Genomic DNA, 18491 nt, shown 5'->3' on the forward strand with positions numbered 1-18491 from the left:
TTACGGAGGTTTACTGGAGATTCTTCGAGAGTGAAGTCATTTCGTGCACTCTGAAAAAGTGTTACACGACATCGTCAGCGAGCAGCTACGTGTGTTCACATGTCAGCCAGCCACAAACAGTAAGCAGAAAAAGGTGACAGGGCGGCAGCTAACCAAGTCTGGGAGACAGCGGCGAGGGCGGCTCACAGAGGCCGCAGCAGCTGCGGTGACGTCAGCCACGAGGCTTGCTCACAAGAAACTGCGCCAGCGGACCAACTCAGAAACAAAAACTAACTCAGTGACGTAGGGCTGTGACGTAGGGACGCAGCGTTTATAGCACAGCACTGGCCTCTCGAGCCCGAGAAGCGGGCAGCGCCAGAGTTCAGTGCGCCATGAAGAGGTCGGTGATGTATTTCAGCCTTCTGCTGCTGACGATGGCCGCAGTCTCCAGCGGCCGCAACGCTAGAGACTACTTCGCGGAGGCGAGATTCCAGTACTCCCCTTCCAGGCCCGAAGACGCGCTCATCTTTTTCATAGGCAATGCTCCGCCCCTCATTTGTGAACCTGAGAAAACTGACGATCGAGTCAGGCGAGACCGTCGACAGGACGATTTTCGTCTGGATCTGCCACAGGGGTACTCGTCCTATTCATGTTCGTTCGAAGGAAACGCAACGAGAGACACGAACTTCAACCTAATACAAAACAGTGCACCGTATCTTTTCGAATTCACTGGAGGCCGGAAAGTAAGTTTTACCGGTTTGCCAATGTACTGCACCAACGATTCACAGCTGCCAGATGAATATTTCCACCTGAGAGTGCAGCGCCCTACTGAGGATCGTCCAGTGAAATGTCGTCTCCGGAACGACAGGGGAATGCTGTACCTAAGGTTTCCAGGATTTCCCACCGTCGTTTGCCATCTGGGTACTAGCAGAGAACGTTACCATTTTAATCTGCCAGGTATTGTTGATGAACCACTCAAATGCGCTTTCCGCGTGTATTCGGAACTACCCTTAGGGGACACACACACAGAAGAACGGCTCTACCAGTCTCTGATTAGCGGACTCCCGAGTCATGTGGATGGCGTTCGCCCACGTGTCGTGTGCTCCCACCGTACGATCTCGAATGGGACGGCGTTTTTTCAGCTACAGTTGCAGGGTGGCGCCATCTATGACTGCAGTTTCCCCGACACTATTCCTCACAATGAGGTAAGTGTGAACTTAACATTTTTTTATTACTTTCGTTGTCTCACAGCTTTGCCCATGGCTCTCACGCGAAGCACCAGTTTGATTCGAGCTGCACAGGAAAAACAGCCCGACTTTCTGAAGAAACCATTTCTGTGTTTGCGTCTACGCCTGATCTCCGACTGTGAATCGTATCCGGATATCCTCATTTTCATAGGCAGTCACTTTAACTATTTTGCTACTGTCCTAAGCCTTTTTGATTGACACGAAATATCATTTTCAGTAGTAGGGATACTTAGTAACTTCTGAAGCGTGGGGAGAGGTTCTCCCATAGCAGGAACAGGCACAGAGCAAGAAACGATGGGCTACGGATATAAAAAAAAAACTACTGATATTTCTTGCTATCGAGAATTTTCATCTGGAAAATACTTTTTTACTCCACAATATTAAATCTATACTTTTACTCCTACCAGCACTTTACAACAAGTATCGTCTCAGTGGATCCTAGTCATGATTTATTACATTTTTATTATTTACCCAAAATTCTGGCAGCATTTCTGGTGACTGCGCTGTCAGTAGAGTAGCAGAGACCGTATAAGGTGAGCTGCAAAAGCAAATAGGATGAACGTAAGCATTTGGAAGTAGTATCATGTCTGCGTAATACAGGTTTCGAAAATATACGTACTCGGAATCCCTGACTTGTGCTACGATGATTTCTACAATAAGACGTTTATCAGCAACTAACCTTGCTGATACCTCTGGAACCAGCAACTGCGAACAAGGTAGTGACTCTTCTCCTGAAGCGGTACGTTTGGAGTCATCATAAGACTTTAGTACACAGCAAACGAAACCTGGGAGGTAAACCTTAAAGGCATGAAAGTTTTATTCCTCCAGTTGCATAATCTAGCGAACGATAACCTGAAATTCCAATCACATCAGTGTCCTCAGGATTTTTATTATCAGATTATCTGCGAAACGATTGGAGACAGAATCGGAAATTTCGTAAAGATTTGATTTACTTTCTTTTCGGTTATGTTGTTTTTGTGGTCTTCACTCTGAAGACTTTTTTGATGCAGCTCTCCATGCTTTTCTACCCTTTCCAAGCCTCTTCGACAACAGTATCCTACATCCATCTGAACCAGCTTTCTGAATTAATGCCTAGGTCTGCCTCTACAACTTTTACTCCCTAATCTTCTCTCCATTACGAAACTGACTATTTCTTGATGTTTCAGGATGCGTCCCATTAACCGATCCCCTCTTTTAGTTAATTTGTACCATAAATCTTTTCTCAACAGTTGGATTAAGTACCTCATTAGTTACTCGACCTACTCACATAATTTTCAGCTTTCTGCTATAGCATCACATTTCAAAAACTTTTGTTCTCTTCTTGTCCGAACTGCTTATTGTCGACATTCTCTTACGCACAAGGCTACGCTCTAGGCAAACACTTTCAAAAATGACTTTCCAACACTTACATTTATACTACATTAACAAATTCCTATTTTTCCGATGTGCTTTTCTTGCTATCACCGGTCTGAATCTTATCTTATCTACATTACTTCAGCCACAGTCAGTTACTTTGCCAACTGAATAAATAAATTTATGTACTGCCTTTAGTATGTTATTTCCTCATGTAATTCCCTCAGAATAGCTTTATTTAATTTGACTAGCAGCCATTACCCTTGTTTTAACTTCGTTGAGTTTATCTTATAACCTCTTCTCAAAAAACTACGCATTTCTATCTTCCAAGTCCTTTGCCGTCTCTGACAGGACTACAATGTCACCACAAACTTGAACGTTATTAATTTTTTACATAAAATTTAGTTCCCTTTCTCAGTTTTTCCTTGGTTTGCTTTTCTGTTTGCTGGGTTTACAGACTGAATAACAATGAGACAGGCTAAAAACCTGTCTCACTCGCTTGGGTACTATTCAACTATTTGCTGTCAATCTGTTATGTAATTTTATATCTCAAGTTTCAAATTTAAAAAAAATTATCTACACTGACAGTTGAAACATTGGTCTTCAAGATCTACAAATCATTAAAATTACTAAATTCCATTTCGAGCTACATTCACTATTAACAACATGCTGTTGTAACATCTTATTTAAAGCGTTGAAGGTCGTATACACTAATAAAGATGTAGATGAAAAACTGTTTATATTTAGAATACTATTTGCACCACCGACAACTCGTTAAACGATAAAGGCAGACACCTTGCAAGAAAGTTCCATCACTTCTTGACGGTAGGGAGGATCTCTACTGGCTGCGAGGATTTGCTCTTTGCCTGCCGTTTTCTGGCTTACATAGTCAGTACTGCCAGACAAGTAGTAGCACAAGTGGTCTACCAGTTTACCTCTGCGTTACACACTTCCTGTGCCTTGGTTACCTTTTCCTCTTCCTTTGATGTGTCATCTCATTCGCAGGCTAAGCGAAACGATCTTTTTACAGAATAACCACGAGTTCATCATCACTAGACACTGAAGGCAACGGCTTGCTTATGTGGCCATACTTATCTTTCCCTAGCCAATTTTACGTCTGGTTGCACCTAGCGCCGTTAATTCCATTGACTTCAGTGTCTAAAGTACTAGTCCTACCTGCAGAGTTTTTCGAACATTTTGCCTTGCAAGATGTTTCTTAGAAGCTGGCGTGTCGAATTAGTGTCCAGTTAATTTCATTTTTATTCTCTGTAACATGTTAATCAATGTCCTTCTTATAAAAGTAAAAATTAACAGTTCCAATTTATTTCCGTCCTGCTGGAGGTAACCGGTTTCGGTTATAAAAATCGTCAGACTATACGAAGCACCGGTGCTCAGAGCTGCTGAGTGATACACACACCTTAACGTCGTTGCACATCAGCTCGGTTCAGCGGCTCTCCTTGCTGCCTGGTACGTTGTTCTGACTATGGTTTGTAACCGAAACCGGTTACCACCAGTAGAACGAAAAGAAACTGCGGTTGGGAATGTCGCATTTTGTTCTTATGTTATGAACAATCGCAAACGTTTCAACATGTTACGAAAAAATGAACTTCCTTTGCTGTTTAATTTCATTTCGTGTATTTTGATTGCATTTTCTTGCAGGCAATGATGTTCTTATACGAAAATTATGTAAATATACGGCATGGCGAATTTCTTTCTTGTTCCCATAATAAGTTGCATTTTGTTTACATATCGCTCTTATTTCTGAAGCCTTGGATGGTCATTGCTTTTATTACTTTATTTTACTGTGCATTATACTTTCCATGTTTCTGTTATTATCTACTTCTACAGCTATATTAGCGAGAAATCTTAATGTGAGTGGCTCCATCTGCCCCTTATAGCTTCTGCCACTGGAGTTTGTTGACCATCTGCATAACATTCTCCCGCCGACTAGAAAAAGCGATCACATGACGGTACACACTGCTGGTCGTTGGATTGTCTCTATCAATTCTATTAATCCTACTTGGTACATGAAAATGTTGTTGAACCGTGATTTATCTTTTTTTTAAAAATGTTCTTAAAAATTTATTTTATTTACTAGCGATTCATCAAGAATATTAACACATTTAATCACACTATGTGAACGCGGAAGTAGTTGCCATGGAATAACAGATGAAATCATAAGCAAATTCCTTTTTAACAAATGGTAATTTATTCACTTTAATGGTGCCTAAAGCATTTTTTAAAAGAAACAGATTTAAAATTATAATCAGAAAGCACCCTCTAAATATCAAATTACAATTTATTCAGCTGCAGAAAGAAACAAATTTTTGACTGTATTAGCTTTCGGGCTGAGAACCTTGCCACTCCCTTTTGACACGGCCGTAATTACGACCGCTCACAGCAACCTCTGAAAGATTACACTGGTGCAAATCTGCAACACACCAGATTACTTTAAACTAAACGTTTTAACAATTCACACAAGCACACAAACTATGCACCCTGTAGGAGGCATGGAAATGATACAAAACGCTAAAATTAAAATATTAACTTTGCCACCGAAGGTACAAATTGATTTTAATTTCCAAGAAAGTCTTACGGTGAAAGGGCAGCTACTTTATATACTAAATTGATCATTTAAATAAAGGCCTATGAAATGCAATCATATATAAAATTCTACAGGGTTGGCCAAACAATTTAAGATGCTCTACAGTACACAGATACCGCCCCGCAAGATCAAATATATTTCAGGAATTAGGCCGTTACACTCCAAGCAATAAATTCGTTAACACACCATATCCGACAAACGTGACAGAGGCAGCTACTAATGTACGGCAGATTGATAGGGAGATTACCGAACAACCCGAACCACAGGTGGCTCTAACCCGCCCCTACTCCACATGGGAAAAACGGACCACCCAATTCATAAATAACTAAATTCCCGCGGGTGGGCAAACGGAGAAGAATGGTGGGACGACCCCAAAACAAAGCGGCAGGTGACTTCACCAAGAAAACAAGTATAATTTAACAAGTAAATGAAACAACATATCACCAATCACTTAACTTCCAATAAACTGCGATTTCTGGAGAAGATCTGGCGCAGCACCCCCAAATCGCTCTCCCGAACCGCCGGCTTTCAGCCGCTTCAACGAACGCAGGAAGGCGCGCCGATCTCCCGTCTCACGGCGTCGTAGCTCGCACCGGCGAGACCGATGTCATGGGATGACTCCTGTTGCTCTCGTGTTGTCCGCGAAGCCACTACACCTCGCTATACGCCGCGGCCCACAGGACTCACGTGGCTGCCTCACATGCGCCGACGGTCAAGACGGACAAGTCATCTTGTGTCTCACTGCGCGACTGACCAACCGATCGATCCAACCGCCAATTACCATTGCCTGGGGAACTCGAGCAGACTGGCGGCCTAACGCGCAGACTCAGATGCAGGAACTAAGCCCCGACCGGGCGATCGCTCGCTGAGTTCTCTCACTGGCGGAGTGGAAAGACTCTCATTTATCCGGCTTTAACTATTGACCCCAACGAAAGACATACTAGCACTCCGGATGACAGACAGACACTAACTGCCTCACAAATTCGGACGAGAGACAGACTAGCAAGCTGGGGACGAGAGACTGACCCAGACTGACTCACTAGCAAGCTCATAACGCCCCTTAAATGCACGTGATAAGACAACCTTTCCCATTTCCCACCAGAGGGAGACACCAAAGCTGCGATTGCCACAGCGGCGGAGGGCGATTGCTTCACACTACGAGCTGCGGCGCGCTCTTCAAAACAACAACTTTTACCACGGCTAAGTTGTGTAGCTAGGGCCACCCGTAGGGTAGACCGTTCGCCTGGTGCGTGTCTTTTGAGTTGACGCCACTTCAGCGACTTGCGTGTCGATAAGAATTAGATCATGATCCCTGAGGGGAAAAAAGTCTCCGACCCAGCCGTGAATAGAACCAGGACCCTTCGGAACGACGTTCCGTCGCGCTGACCACATTTTTTTTTTTTTTTAATCTCATTTTTGTTCGGTTTCGTTCGTTGCATCTGCTCGGGGTGGACGTCGTAAGACATCCGTTTAAGTTCGTTGTTCATCGAATAACTCAGTACCACTCAGCTACCGGGGAGCACATCCGACTTCGTGAGGGAGTCAGATTCATAAACAAGACTCGAGAGTCGGTCAATCGAGTATTTTGTAAACCACTTCTTACGGGGATGAATTACAGTTCTTTACTATTTTTCCAGTGTATCTCAGCCAATATCGGCTGTTCCTACAATTTGTTTTGTGTGGTCATTCCATTTTATGTCGCTTAAGATGGTCACCTTCTATGGATTTAGAATGTTATGTTGTTGGTTATTGGCTTTTATGTTTTACGAGAAAGAGAAATCAAGTTGTATGTTCCCACAAGTTATTATTTAATATGATGTTACGTACCATCCATAAAGTGGTGACCTCAGGTTCAGAACTCTCGTACAGCAAGAAACAAGCAAGCGAGGAGACGCAAATTCTCCGACGCATACGACAGAAGTCATAAGATACATTTAGTACAGGTACAAAGTACAGTAGAGTCCCGTTAATCCGAACTAATTGGGACCGGACCTTGTTCGGATTACCGATTTGTTCGGATTAGTCGGAATTACGGTCGCGAGTTTCTAGAATAAAGTATACCAAGCAAATAAGTAGGTACACCATGGTAACAAATGGGAACAGGTGTGGGAACAATGGCTCACTCTCACTCCCTGCCCTTGTTGTTGTGCATTGTTGAGACCTTTGTAGTGTTTGAGGTCACTGCGCTGCCAGTTGGCTCGCAAAGCGCTTCGTTATGTTAGTTATCGATTGCTGGCAGTCGTTAGCAGTTGTAATGTATCCGTTCAGGTGTAGTAGTACACGTATTTTCGTTATGAGTAATCGGAAACACACAACGTTAACTCTCAAAGAAAACCTGAATGCTTTGAAGCGGATGGACAATGGTGAGAATGTATCTAAACTGGTAACGGAACTGGGAGTTGGTAAAACAACCATTTGTGATTGGAAGAAGATCCGAATGAAGCTTGAACAGTCCTGTGCAACGTCTTCGGGAAAAACACCCGAAATTCGGCAGACTCTGAAACAGTACCAGTACGATAAAGTGGATGAAGCTCTTTTCTTTTGGTTTACGCAGGAAAGAGAAAGGGGAACTCCTTTGAGTGAAACACTGGTCCAGGAGGAGGCTGTTTACCTGAACAAGTTAATGAATGGTGGTGAGTCCATTAGTGCGAGTACGGGTTGGGTGGACAGATTCAAAAAACGTCATGGAATCCGTCAGCTAACAATTACTGGAGAGAAGCTTTCTTCTGACCGTGATGCAGCGAAGGAATACTTGGGTGAGTTTGAAAAAAGTGATAAGAGAGGGAAAGTATTCTCCCCAAGAAATTTATAGCGCTGACGAGACTGGCCTTAATTTTAGGGCATTGCCAACAGAAAGCCTGGCATCAAAAGCAGAAGACCGTGCTTCTGGTTTTAAAATATGCAAATATCATGTAAATTTACTAGCGTTCAGCAACGGGGCTGGTAATCACAAGCTGCCTTTATGCTGACCGGTAAATCTGCTAGGCCCAGAGCTTTTAAAAACTGCAACATAAAGTCCCTGCCCGTATATTATCGAAACCAGAAAAAAACGTGGATGGATGGTAAGTTGTTCAAAGAATGGTTTCACGGCCAGTTTGTTCCCTCTGTTCGACGGTTTCCGAACGAAAATCATTATTCTCCCCGGTCAGTCCTTTTGACTGATAACGCGCCATCTCACCCCAGCACTGAGGAATTATGTGATGGAGAAATTGTGACGAAGTTTTTGCCGTCGAATGTTACACCACTTCCACAGGCGATGGACCAGGGCGTACTGAAAACATTAAAACTGATTTACAGAAAACAATTTGTAAGAATGCTGATCCAAGATGATAGCATTCCTATAGTGGACAAAATAAAAAAGACCAATGTGAAGGATGTTGTTTATTGGGCCGCTGAGGCATGGCAGAATATTTCGGAAAATACTCTGAGAAAATCTTCGAGAAAACTGTGGACATCTGTTGAATATCAGGACAATCTAGTTGAAAATGAAGAGGAAAATCTACTAAAAATGATACAGACAATCCCTGGATGTGAAGAAGCTGGTGAAGGAAACGTAGATGAGTGGATGGCACCGGATAGGTTATGTGTGGAGAACCTTACTGACGCTGATTTAGTTGCTGCTGTGACTCAAGACCAGGAAGAAGTGGACTGCTGTGACAGAAGTGACAATGAGCCCGAAAGCGACAAGGGAGAGCTGGTGCGACACAGTGACGCAGCAGGAGCCCTGGACCTCGTGCTACGTTACTTGGAGCAACAGCCCACTGCTACACCTGCTGATTTCATGTTTATGAGAGGGCGGCGCAACTATGCGTCATATAACAGACTGTCTTCATTACGCCAAAAACCGATGACAGAGTTTTTGTCATCTAAAAAAGTTGGGATAAAATGTCCCCTGTACTTTAGTAAGTTTGACAGCTTTTCTTTCATTGTTATGCGTTGTTTAAACCTAATGTTTCTTGCCAATTTTTCTACTACATGTTTACTGTACTGCGTAAATTAAAACAGTGTGTGTGTACAGCAGTTAACCGCACAGTTTTCCATGTTTAGACTATCATTTTTCATGTTCGGATTAACCGAACGTTCGGATTACCGGGGTTCGGATTAGCGGCGCAGTCAGATGCATATATAGCGCGGCTCGGAAACGTTTCGCCGGGACAAATTAATGATTTGCGGACGACAGGCTCCACTGTCGACGAAACTCCGAGAAACGAAGATTCATCTGGACGGCGTATGAAGGTGGGCACGTCTCCGTTCCTGTCTGTTAGACAGGAACTCTTCTTTTCGATGTTAGAGTTGGCGTTCACTCGTAATTCACTAACAAACAATCAAGAAAAGATCGCGATGGCAGTCAACAGTCTGGAGGCCAGAGCGGCAGCATTAGTAAATGACGAAATTAAGCGTTCACCAACAACACAGCAATATACAAGTCTAAAGAAGATTTTGATAAGCAAGCTTAGTAAGCCGTTAGATCAATGGATACACAACGTGTAACTCAGCGAGCGACAACGTGTCAGATCCCCTCAGAATTTTGGCGGCAGTTACGGGGGATAGTGGGAGAGGCAGAATTTTCGGATTCTGTGCTCCGGCACGTTTGGACATCACAGGTCCCCACGGCAGTAAAGGCGGCGGTGGCTACAAAGGCTGGATGGGACACGACCAGTAATCTCCAGCTGACCGGCAGAGTTCATGTGACAATGGAGACAACAAGAGCGGCAGCGAAGTTGGAAAAGTATCAGGCTGCGGCAATTCTCAAGGGTCAACGGGCGGATACAAACTGCGCAGTTTCACAAACTAAAAGACGAGCTACAGAGAAAAATCGAGGCTTGTAATATCACTGTAACGGAGGGTTCTGCAGCGCACTTAGGAAACAGTGGATAGACAGAACCTGAACAGCTATGTTGGTTGTTGTTGTTGTTGTGGTCTTCAGTCCTGAGACTGGTTTGATGCAGCTCTCCATGCTACCCTATCCTGTGCAAGCTGCTTCATCTCCCAATACGTACTTCAGCCTACATCCTTCTGAATCTGTTTAGTGTATTCATCTGTTGGTCTCCCTCTATGATTTTTACCCTCCACGCTGCCCTCCAATACTAAATTGGAGATCCCTTGATGCCTCAGAACATGTCCTACCAACCGATCCCTTCTTCTTGTCAAGTTTTGCCACAAACTTCTCTTCTCCCCAATCCTATTCAAAACCTCCTCATTAGTTACGTGATCTACCCATCTAATCTTCAGCATTCTTCTGTAGCACCACATTTCGAAAGCTTCTATTCTCTTCTTGTCCAAACTAGTTATCGTCAAATGTTTCACTTCCATACATGGCTACACTCCATACAAATACTTTCAGAAACGACTTCCTGACGCTTAAATCAATACTTGATGTTAACAAATTTCTCTTCTTCAGAAACGCTTTCCTTGCCATTGCCAGTCTACATTTTATATCCTCTCTACTTCCACCGTCATCAGTTATTTTGCTCCACAAATAGCAAAACTCCTTTACTACTTTAAGTGCCTCATTTCCTAATCCCTCAGCATCACCCGACTTAATTCGACTACATTCCATTATCATCGTTTTGCGTTTGTTGATGTTCATCTTATATCCTCCTTTCAAGACACTGTCCATTCCGTTCAACTGCTCTTCCAAGCCCTTTGCTGTCTTTGATAGAATTACAATGTCATCGGCGAACCTTAAAGTTTTTATTTCTTCTCCATGGCTTTTAATACCTACTCCGAATTTTTCTTTTGTTTCCTTTACTGCTTGCTCAATATACAGATTGAATAACGTCGGGGAAAGGCTACAACCATGTCTCACTCCCATCCCAACCACTGCTTCCCTTTCATGCCCCTCGACTCTTATAACTGCCATCTGGTTTCTGTACAAATTGTAAATAGCCTTTCGCTCCCTGTATTTTACCCCTGCCACCTTTAGAATTTGAAAGAGAGTATTCCAGTCAATACTGTCAAAAGCTTTCTCAAAGTCTACAAATGCTAGAAACGTAGGTTTGCCTTTCCTTACTCTTTCTTCTAAGATAAGTCGTAGGGTCAGTATTGCCTCACGTGTTCCAATATTTCTACGGAATCCAAACTGATCTTCCCCGAGGTCGGCTTCTACCAGTTTTTCCATTCGTCTGTAAAGAATCCGCGTTAGTATTTTGCAGCCGTGACTTATTAAACTGATAGTTCGGTAATTTTCACATCTGTCAACACCTGCTTTCTTTGGGATTGGAATTATTATATACTTCTTGAAGTCTTAGGGTATTTCGCCTGTCTCATACATCTTGCTCACCAGATGGTAGAGCTTTGTCAGGACTGGCTCTCCCAAGGCTATCAGTAGTTCTAATGGAATGTTGTCTACTTCCGGGGCCTTGTTTCGACTCAGGTATTTCAGTGCTCTGTCAAACTCTTCACGCAGTATTGTATCTCCCATTTCATCTTCATCTACATCCTCTTCCATTTCCATAATATTGTCCTCAAGAACACTGCCCTTGTATAGTCCCTCTATATTCTCCCTCCACCTTTCTCCTTTCCCTTCTTTGCTTAGAACTGGGTTTCCATCTGAGCTCTTACTATTCATACAAGTGGTTCTCTTTTCTCCAAAGGTCTCTTTAATTTTCCTGTAGGCAGTATCTATCTTACCCCTAGTGAGATAAGCCTCTACAACCTTACATTTGTCCTCTAGCCATCCCTGCTTAGCCATTTTGCAGTTCCTGTCGATCTCATTTTTGAGACGTCTGTATTCCTTTTTGCCTGCTTCATTTACTGCATTTTTATATTTTCCCCTTTCGTCAATTAAGTTCAATATTCCTTCTGTTACCCAAGGAGTTCTACTAGCCCTCGTCTTTTTACCTACTTGAGCCTCTGCTGCCTTCACTACTTCATCCCTCAGGGCGACCCATTCTTCTTCTACTGTACTTCTTTACCCGATTCCTGTTAACCAAGGATTTCTACTAGCCCTCGTCTTTTTACCTACTTGATCCTCTGCTGCCTTCACTACTTCATCCCTCAGAGCTACCCATTCTTCTTCTACTGTACTTCTTTACCCGATTCCTGTCAATTGTTCCCTTATGCTCTCCCTGAAACTCTGTGCAACCTCTGGTTCTTTCAGTTTATCCAGGTCCCATCTCCTTAAATTCCCACCTTTTTGCAGTTTCTTCAGTTTTAATCTACAGTTCATAACCAATAGATAGTGGTGAGAGTCCACATCTGCCCATGGAAATGTCTTACAATTTAAAACCTGGTTCCTAAATCTCTGTCTTACCATTATATAATCGATCTGATACCTTCTAGTATCTCCAGGATTCTTCTATGTATATGCTGGTACAGAGTGCTAATTATTCAACGATATGAAAAAAAGTACGGCGTGCACACACTTTATTCAATATCTAAACGTCACTACACATCATAGGATTTAGGTTATGACATGTTCGGTATGGCTACCATCATTGGCGATGATGTGGGGCAGCTGAACAGGGAAGATATACATGACCCTCTCAAGTGTCGGAACATAAATACTGCCGATGACCTTTTGATTGCTCCTGGTGCTTTCAGCTTGGGAATGGTTTTGGGGTGATTGCTGTAAACCTTTTATTGAATATAGTCCCTTAAAAAGGAGTCGCACGTGTTCAGGTCCGGAAAATATGAAGGCCAATCGAGGCCCATGCCAGTATCGCAGATCTGGGAATCCCAGAGTCACAATGCAGTCCCCAAACTGTTCCTTCAGGACATCAAACACTCTCTCGCTTCGATTGGGTCGAACTCCGTCTTGCACTAACCTCATCTCGTCGAAATCAGGGTCACTTTGGAAAATGGGGATGAAATCATATTCCAAAACCTTCATGTACCGTCCGGTAGTCACCGTGCCATCTACATCTATATCTACATGATTACTGTGCAATTCACATTTTAGTGCTTGGCAGAGGGTTCATTGAACCACAATCATAGCATCTCTCCACCATTCGACCCCCGAACATCACGCGGGAAGAACGAACACCTAAACCTTTCTGTTCGAACTCTGATTTCTCTTATTTTATTATGATGATCATTCCTACCTGTGTAGGTTGAGCCCAACCAAATAATTTCGCATTCGGAAGAGAAAGTAGGTGACTGCAATTTTGTAAATAGATCTCGGCGCGACGAAAAACGTCTTTGCTTTAATGACTTCCATCTCAACTCGCGTATCGTATCTGCCACACTCTCTCCCCTATTACGTGATAATAGAAAACGAGCTGCCCTTTTTTGCACCCTTTCGATGTCCTCCGTCAATCCCACCTGGTAAGGATCCCACACCGCGCAGCAATATTCTAACAGAGGACGAACGAGTGTAGTGCAAGCTGTCTCTTTAGTGGACTTGTTGCATCTTCTAGATGTCCTGCCAATGAAACGCAACCTTTGGCTCGCCTTTCCCACAATATTATCTATGTGGTCTTTCCAACTGAAGTTGTTCGTAATTTTAACAAAAAAATTGTTCAAATGGCTCTGAGCACTATGGGACTTAACATCTGTGGTCATCAGACCCCTAGAACTTAGAACTACTTAAACCTAGCTAACCTAAGGACATCACACACATCCATGCCCGAGGCAGGATTCGAACCTGCGACCGTTGCGGTCATAATTTTAACACCCAGGTACTTAGCTGAATTGACAGCCTTGAGAATTGTACTATTTATCGAGTAATCGAATTACAACGGATTTCCTTTGGAACTCATGGGGATCACCTCACACTTTTCGTTATTTAGCGTCAACTGCCACCTGCCACACCATACAGCAATCTTTTCTAAATCACTTTGCAACTGATACTGGTCTTCGGATGACCTTACTAGACGGTAAATTATAGCATCATCGGCGAACAACCTAAGAGAACTGCTCAGATTGTCACCCAGGTCATTTATATAGATCAGGAACAGCAGAGGTCCCAGGACGCTTCCCTGGGGAACACCTGATATCACTTCAGTTTTACTCGATGATTTGCCGTCTATTACTACGAAGGAATATCGCACTGATTATTCTGTGCCTGGACATTGCACACCACAGAGTCACCCGTTGGAGATGAAGAGGCTTCTCGATCTCGAAATACGGATTCTCGGTCCCCGAAATGTGCCAATTTTGCTTAGTGACGAACCCATCCAAGTGGAAGTGGGATTCGTCGCCAAACCAAGTCATACTGATCATTCTAGTTTCCATTATGCCTTGCGGCCAACCGTGCAGTTTGAATGCCCCATCACAAACCGTTCCAGAAGGTATGACGAATTTGTTTCATATAGTTCAGTAATTGTCATCCTGTATCACAAACGGTTCGGACAACGAGCAGCCAAGAGTGTTCCACCATGCAGTTAGGCACGTTTCGTCAATAACGTGGAGACTGTAAGTACAGACACTTCCTGTCTGCCCTTGTAACGACGACTGTGTGTACGAGATGTGAAAACCTCATGTTATTATCTGGTAGACACCAAGTGTGACGTAAGCACGCTGCTAGTAGATAGAGATATGTCAGTCAAGGACAGTTCATTAGTTTGCGACACGGCACAAAATAAACGGCCGATAACAGCGTACGGCAGCTGCAGCAACGATGTGAATTTAGGTTTTCGTAATACTTGGCACTGGACGTTTGTAACAGTTGACGTGCCGGAACCGATCTTAGGGGCGAATTTTCTGTACGCACCTAGTTATCCTCACTGAAATTCTGTTGTCTCGAGAAGGAATGGGAATTGGTCTTCTAGGAAAATTGAGAGAGAGAGGTGGCGGCTCGGTACAAGCGACGGAGGTAGAGCAGCTTGTGGACCTGACAGCACAGTCGCCGACTATAGTGGCACACAGTACGGTTCACCCCATGAAGACAGTCTCTTTTGGACCGAGAGGACTGTCACCAGACAGGTTCGCGGACGGAAAGACCGAGTTCGAACGTATGTCAGAAAAAGGAATGTCACGGAGATGATAGCGCATGCTCGTCACTTTTATATCTACTAAAGAAAAAAAAAAGGAGGAAGTTGGAGGCCTTGCGGTGATTACAGGGAATTGAATGTTCACACGATACCCGGTCAATAACCAGTGTCCAATATTCGTGGGAGCAAAATACATCAGCTTCATAGATTGTCAAAAGGCATACCTTCATATACAGGTTGCAAACGGTGACATACCGAAGACATCTGTTACTATACCTTTTGGACCCTTCGAGCTTTTGCGTATGTCATTTGCTCTTAAAAACACAGCTCAAACGCGGCGGCGTTTCATTGATGAGGTGTTACGGGGATGAGACTTCACCTTCGCCTGTCTCGACGATATACTGATGTTTTCAGCTACACAAAACCTCCATGAGGCTCACCTTAAGGCTGTTTTTTGGTAGACTACGTAGGTATGGGATAATAATTAATGAAAATTAGTGTAACTTGCGAAAAAAAACACGTGACGTACCTAGGGCACACAATTTCAGCAGTCGGCACCCGCCCGTTGGAAGAGAAAATAGAATTTATAGAATAAATACCAAAGAAATAGGATTTGCAACAACTATGTAAGTTTTGAGGTGTTGTAAATCGTTGAATGTGGATGAACCCCGACCAACAGGCGTTACATGTATTGAACAAAAATGATAATGCATTGAGAATGGCTAGTTTCTAACTGAAATCTAGATCTGCCAATAAAATTTCAAAAGGACGACTGATTGTTGAAATCCATTATTTACAAGAAAATATGTCTTCCAAAACATGAGGGAAGAGAGTAGTGTACGTAAAATCTTTTTCCTACTGTAACGTCATGAGAAATCTGTTGGCTTCAAAAGATGTGAAAGGTGACAATAAACGCCACACATTACGTTTCTGTAAAATGGTTATTAAGGTCATATGAATCAAAATCTGAAAACGTATTGCATGTGAAAAAACGTTTACTCAGTCACCAATACTGATGCTTTACAAATAAAGTTTATCGCTTCCGCTAAGAAAGTTTCTTAAAATGCAATACGTTTAAGACAAACAATAATCATATCAGCTAAATCGAAAGATAGCCACCCAGATAAAACTTGCTAAACCATTATGTGGGATAAGTGAAGAGAAACAGTGGCACGTCCGAAGCACTGCAGTGTTCATACATCAAGTTGAACGCACTGTGAGTCTGGTGCAAGTTGTTGGGATTTGCGAGTTCTGACCAGGGATACAAATTTTTTATTAGTAATCAGCAGGTGCAAGGCACTAAAAGTTTGCATCTGTCAGCGAGGGGAAGTAAAAGGATCTGTAAACTTTCTCTTATAATTCCACACCAGTCACATGACATTCAAAAAAAAAATTGGTTCAAATGGCTCTGAGCACTATGGGACTCAACTGCTGAGGTCATTAGTCCCCTAGAACTTAGAACTAGTTAAACCTAACTAACCTAAGGACATCACAAACATCCATGCCCGAGGCAGGATCCGAACCTGCGACCGTAGCGGTCTTGCTGTTCCAGACTGCAGCGTCTTTAACCGCACGGCCACTTCGGCCGGCCATGAAATTCAAATAAGGACTAATAACCTTACATGTTCTTGAATACGTATAATTTATTTCAATCTGCTATCTGTTATTTCGGTTGCACCCATAAAGCAAAATCAACAATTATTATCATAACAGACTTCCGGAATCCTCCAGATTGTCAAAACGTCATTTACAGGGTGGAGGGCAGTTTTCTCTAGCCCTGTGGAAGAGTTGTCCTAGAAACTAAATTTGGCAGTCCCTCTCTCTCTCTCTCTCTCTCTCGCTCTCTCTCTCTCTCCTCAACCTCAAGACAGCATTGCGAAGCGTTTCTTAAACAGGTATTAGCAGTAAAACCACTGGCATAAAATCTAAAAATACATACAATCATTTCACAGAGTAACAGGAAGTTAGGTAAATATTTTGTACTACAAAGTTGCGAACATGTTAACTAAAGCCTGCAGAAATCTTTCAATTATCCAGTTTTCTGTTGAATGTATTCTTATTGTTATGATATAAATTGTATAATGTGATCTTTCTGTTTCATTATTATCGCAGGCAGATTTTCGAAGAAGTTTTCTATTATCTGCTATGACTATATTTAAGTTAATACAGATAAAATTTTGATGGGCTTCCGTCTCCTCGAAGTGGACAGCAGGTCCAAAATATGTTCTAGGATGTCTGTTTTAAGTTTCTGTTACTTTTGAATTAGATGGACAGCTTGTGATGAAGTGCGGCTTAACTAAGATTGTCTGTTGTTTTCTCTGTTCCAGCTACAGCCAGGAAATACGCCCCAAGACTGAAGGCTACCTTCCCCAGCGAGGCAGAAAACTCGTTACGGCAACAAAGCAGGAATACTCTCCACAACTATCTGAAAAAAATCTTGTAATAATGCAATAAATATGGGTACACGACTTTCAACATTTCTGCTACATTACTTTATTCCACATTTTAACGATGCTTCTTTAAAGATCCTTCTGCAGAGTACATTAATTGGGTATGGCTGCACTTCCCTAATACATGTGGATTAGTCTGTTGTATGATTTAAATAACAGGAGTTCATAGTAATTGTAAACTAAAGTGAGTCAAATATGAAGCATGCAGCACCGCTGGTCAGCATCCACCGGAGGAAAAATGTTTATTATAGCTGTCGATTGTCTTTAGTGTTCCACTGCTGAGACAAGGAAAAGAATGGCTCAATGTCAACAGCGAATTCAAAGTGTATGATGCGGTATTCTGGTTGATGTTAATGAATTCTGGGCACAGAAAATTATTATTTATGATAATCTAACTACAAATACACTTTATGGATTCTACTATTGTACCAACCACGATTACATTTCTGAAGGAACAGTCTACATTATTAGATACTTTTCAAGAAAGCTTCGAGGTATTGTTATCCCCGTCAGTGATTACCTATTGAATACGTTTCAAGAAAGGAATGTTGGTGATTTTTAATTTTTTTGACGCTGAGTTATTAGCAAGGCATCGTAATTATTACACAACAAAACACAAATTGTAACCTGTGAACTAGCTAGGGGTTACCAACATACTACCACCACTATTGTCAGCAATCTATACGGACGGATTTGAGAACTAATTCCTTTAATCAGGACTTTTGGCGTAGTATGCAAAGTACTGCTATTGGTATGAATAAATTACTAGGCATGTCCATGCTTTTCTAGATGTATTAAAGGAGCGCTAGAATACGCTGACAACAAACACCGCGGTGCCACTGATTTCAGTGTAAACAACGGCGCTACTCCCAACCAAACATCAGGCACTCGTGTCGATAACGACGACTGCTGTTCTGGCTACAATCCTGTTTCCAAAACACACATATCTTCAATGACACGCTTAACACTACACCTGGAGAGA

General features: G+C 42.7%; 1 protein-coding gene across 1 annotated transcript; it reads left to right on the plus strand.

Moving 5' to 3' along the window:
- The first annotated feature begins 344 nt into the window (after positions 1-344).
- Positions 345-17534, plus strand: LOC126418950 (uncharacterized). Its single transcript, XM_050085985.1, has 2 exons — positions 345-1184; positions 17387-17534. Exons 1-2 carry the CDS (start codon positions 372-374, stop codon positions 17414-17416), a joined length of 843 nt encoding a protein of 280 aa, XP_049941942.1. The 5' UTR covers positions 345-371; the 3' UTR covers positions 17417-17534.
- The last annotated feature ends 957 nt before the right edge of the window (positions 17535-18491 follow it).

This window comes from Schistocerca serialis, chromosome 9 (genome assembly GCF_023864345.2).
Source record: "Schistocerca serialis cubense isolate TAMUIC-IGC-003099 chromosome 9, iqSchSeri2.2, whole genome shotgun sequence".
NCBI classification, from domain to species: domain Eukaryota; kingdom Metazoa; phylum Arthropoda; class Insecta; order Orthoptera; family Acrididae; genus Schistocerca; species Schistocerca serialis.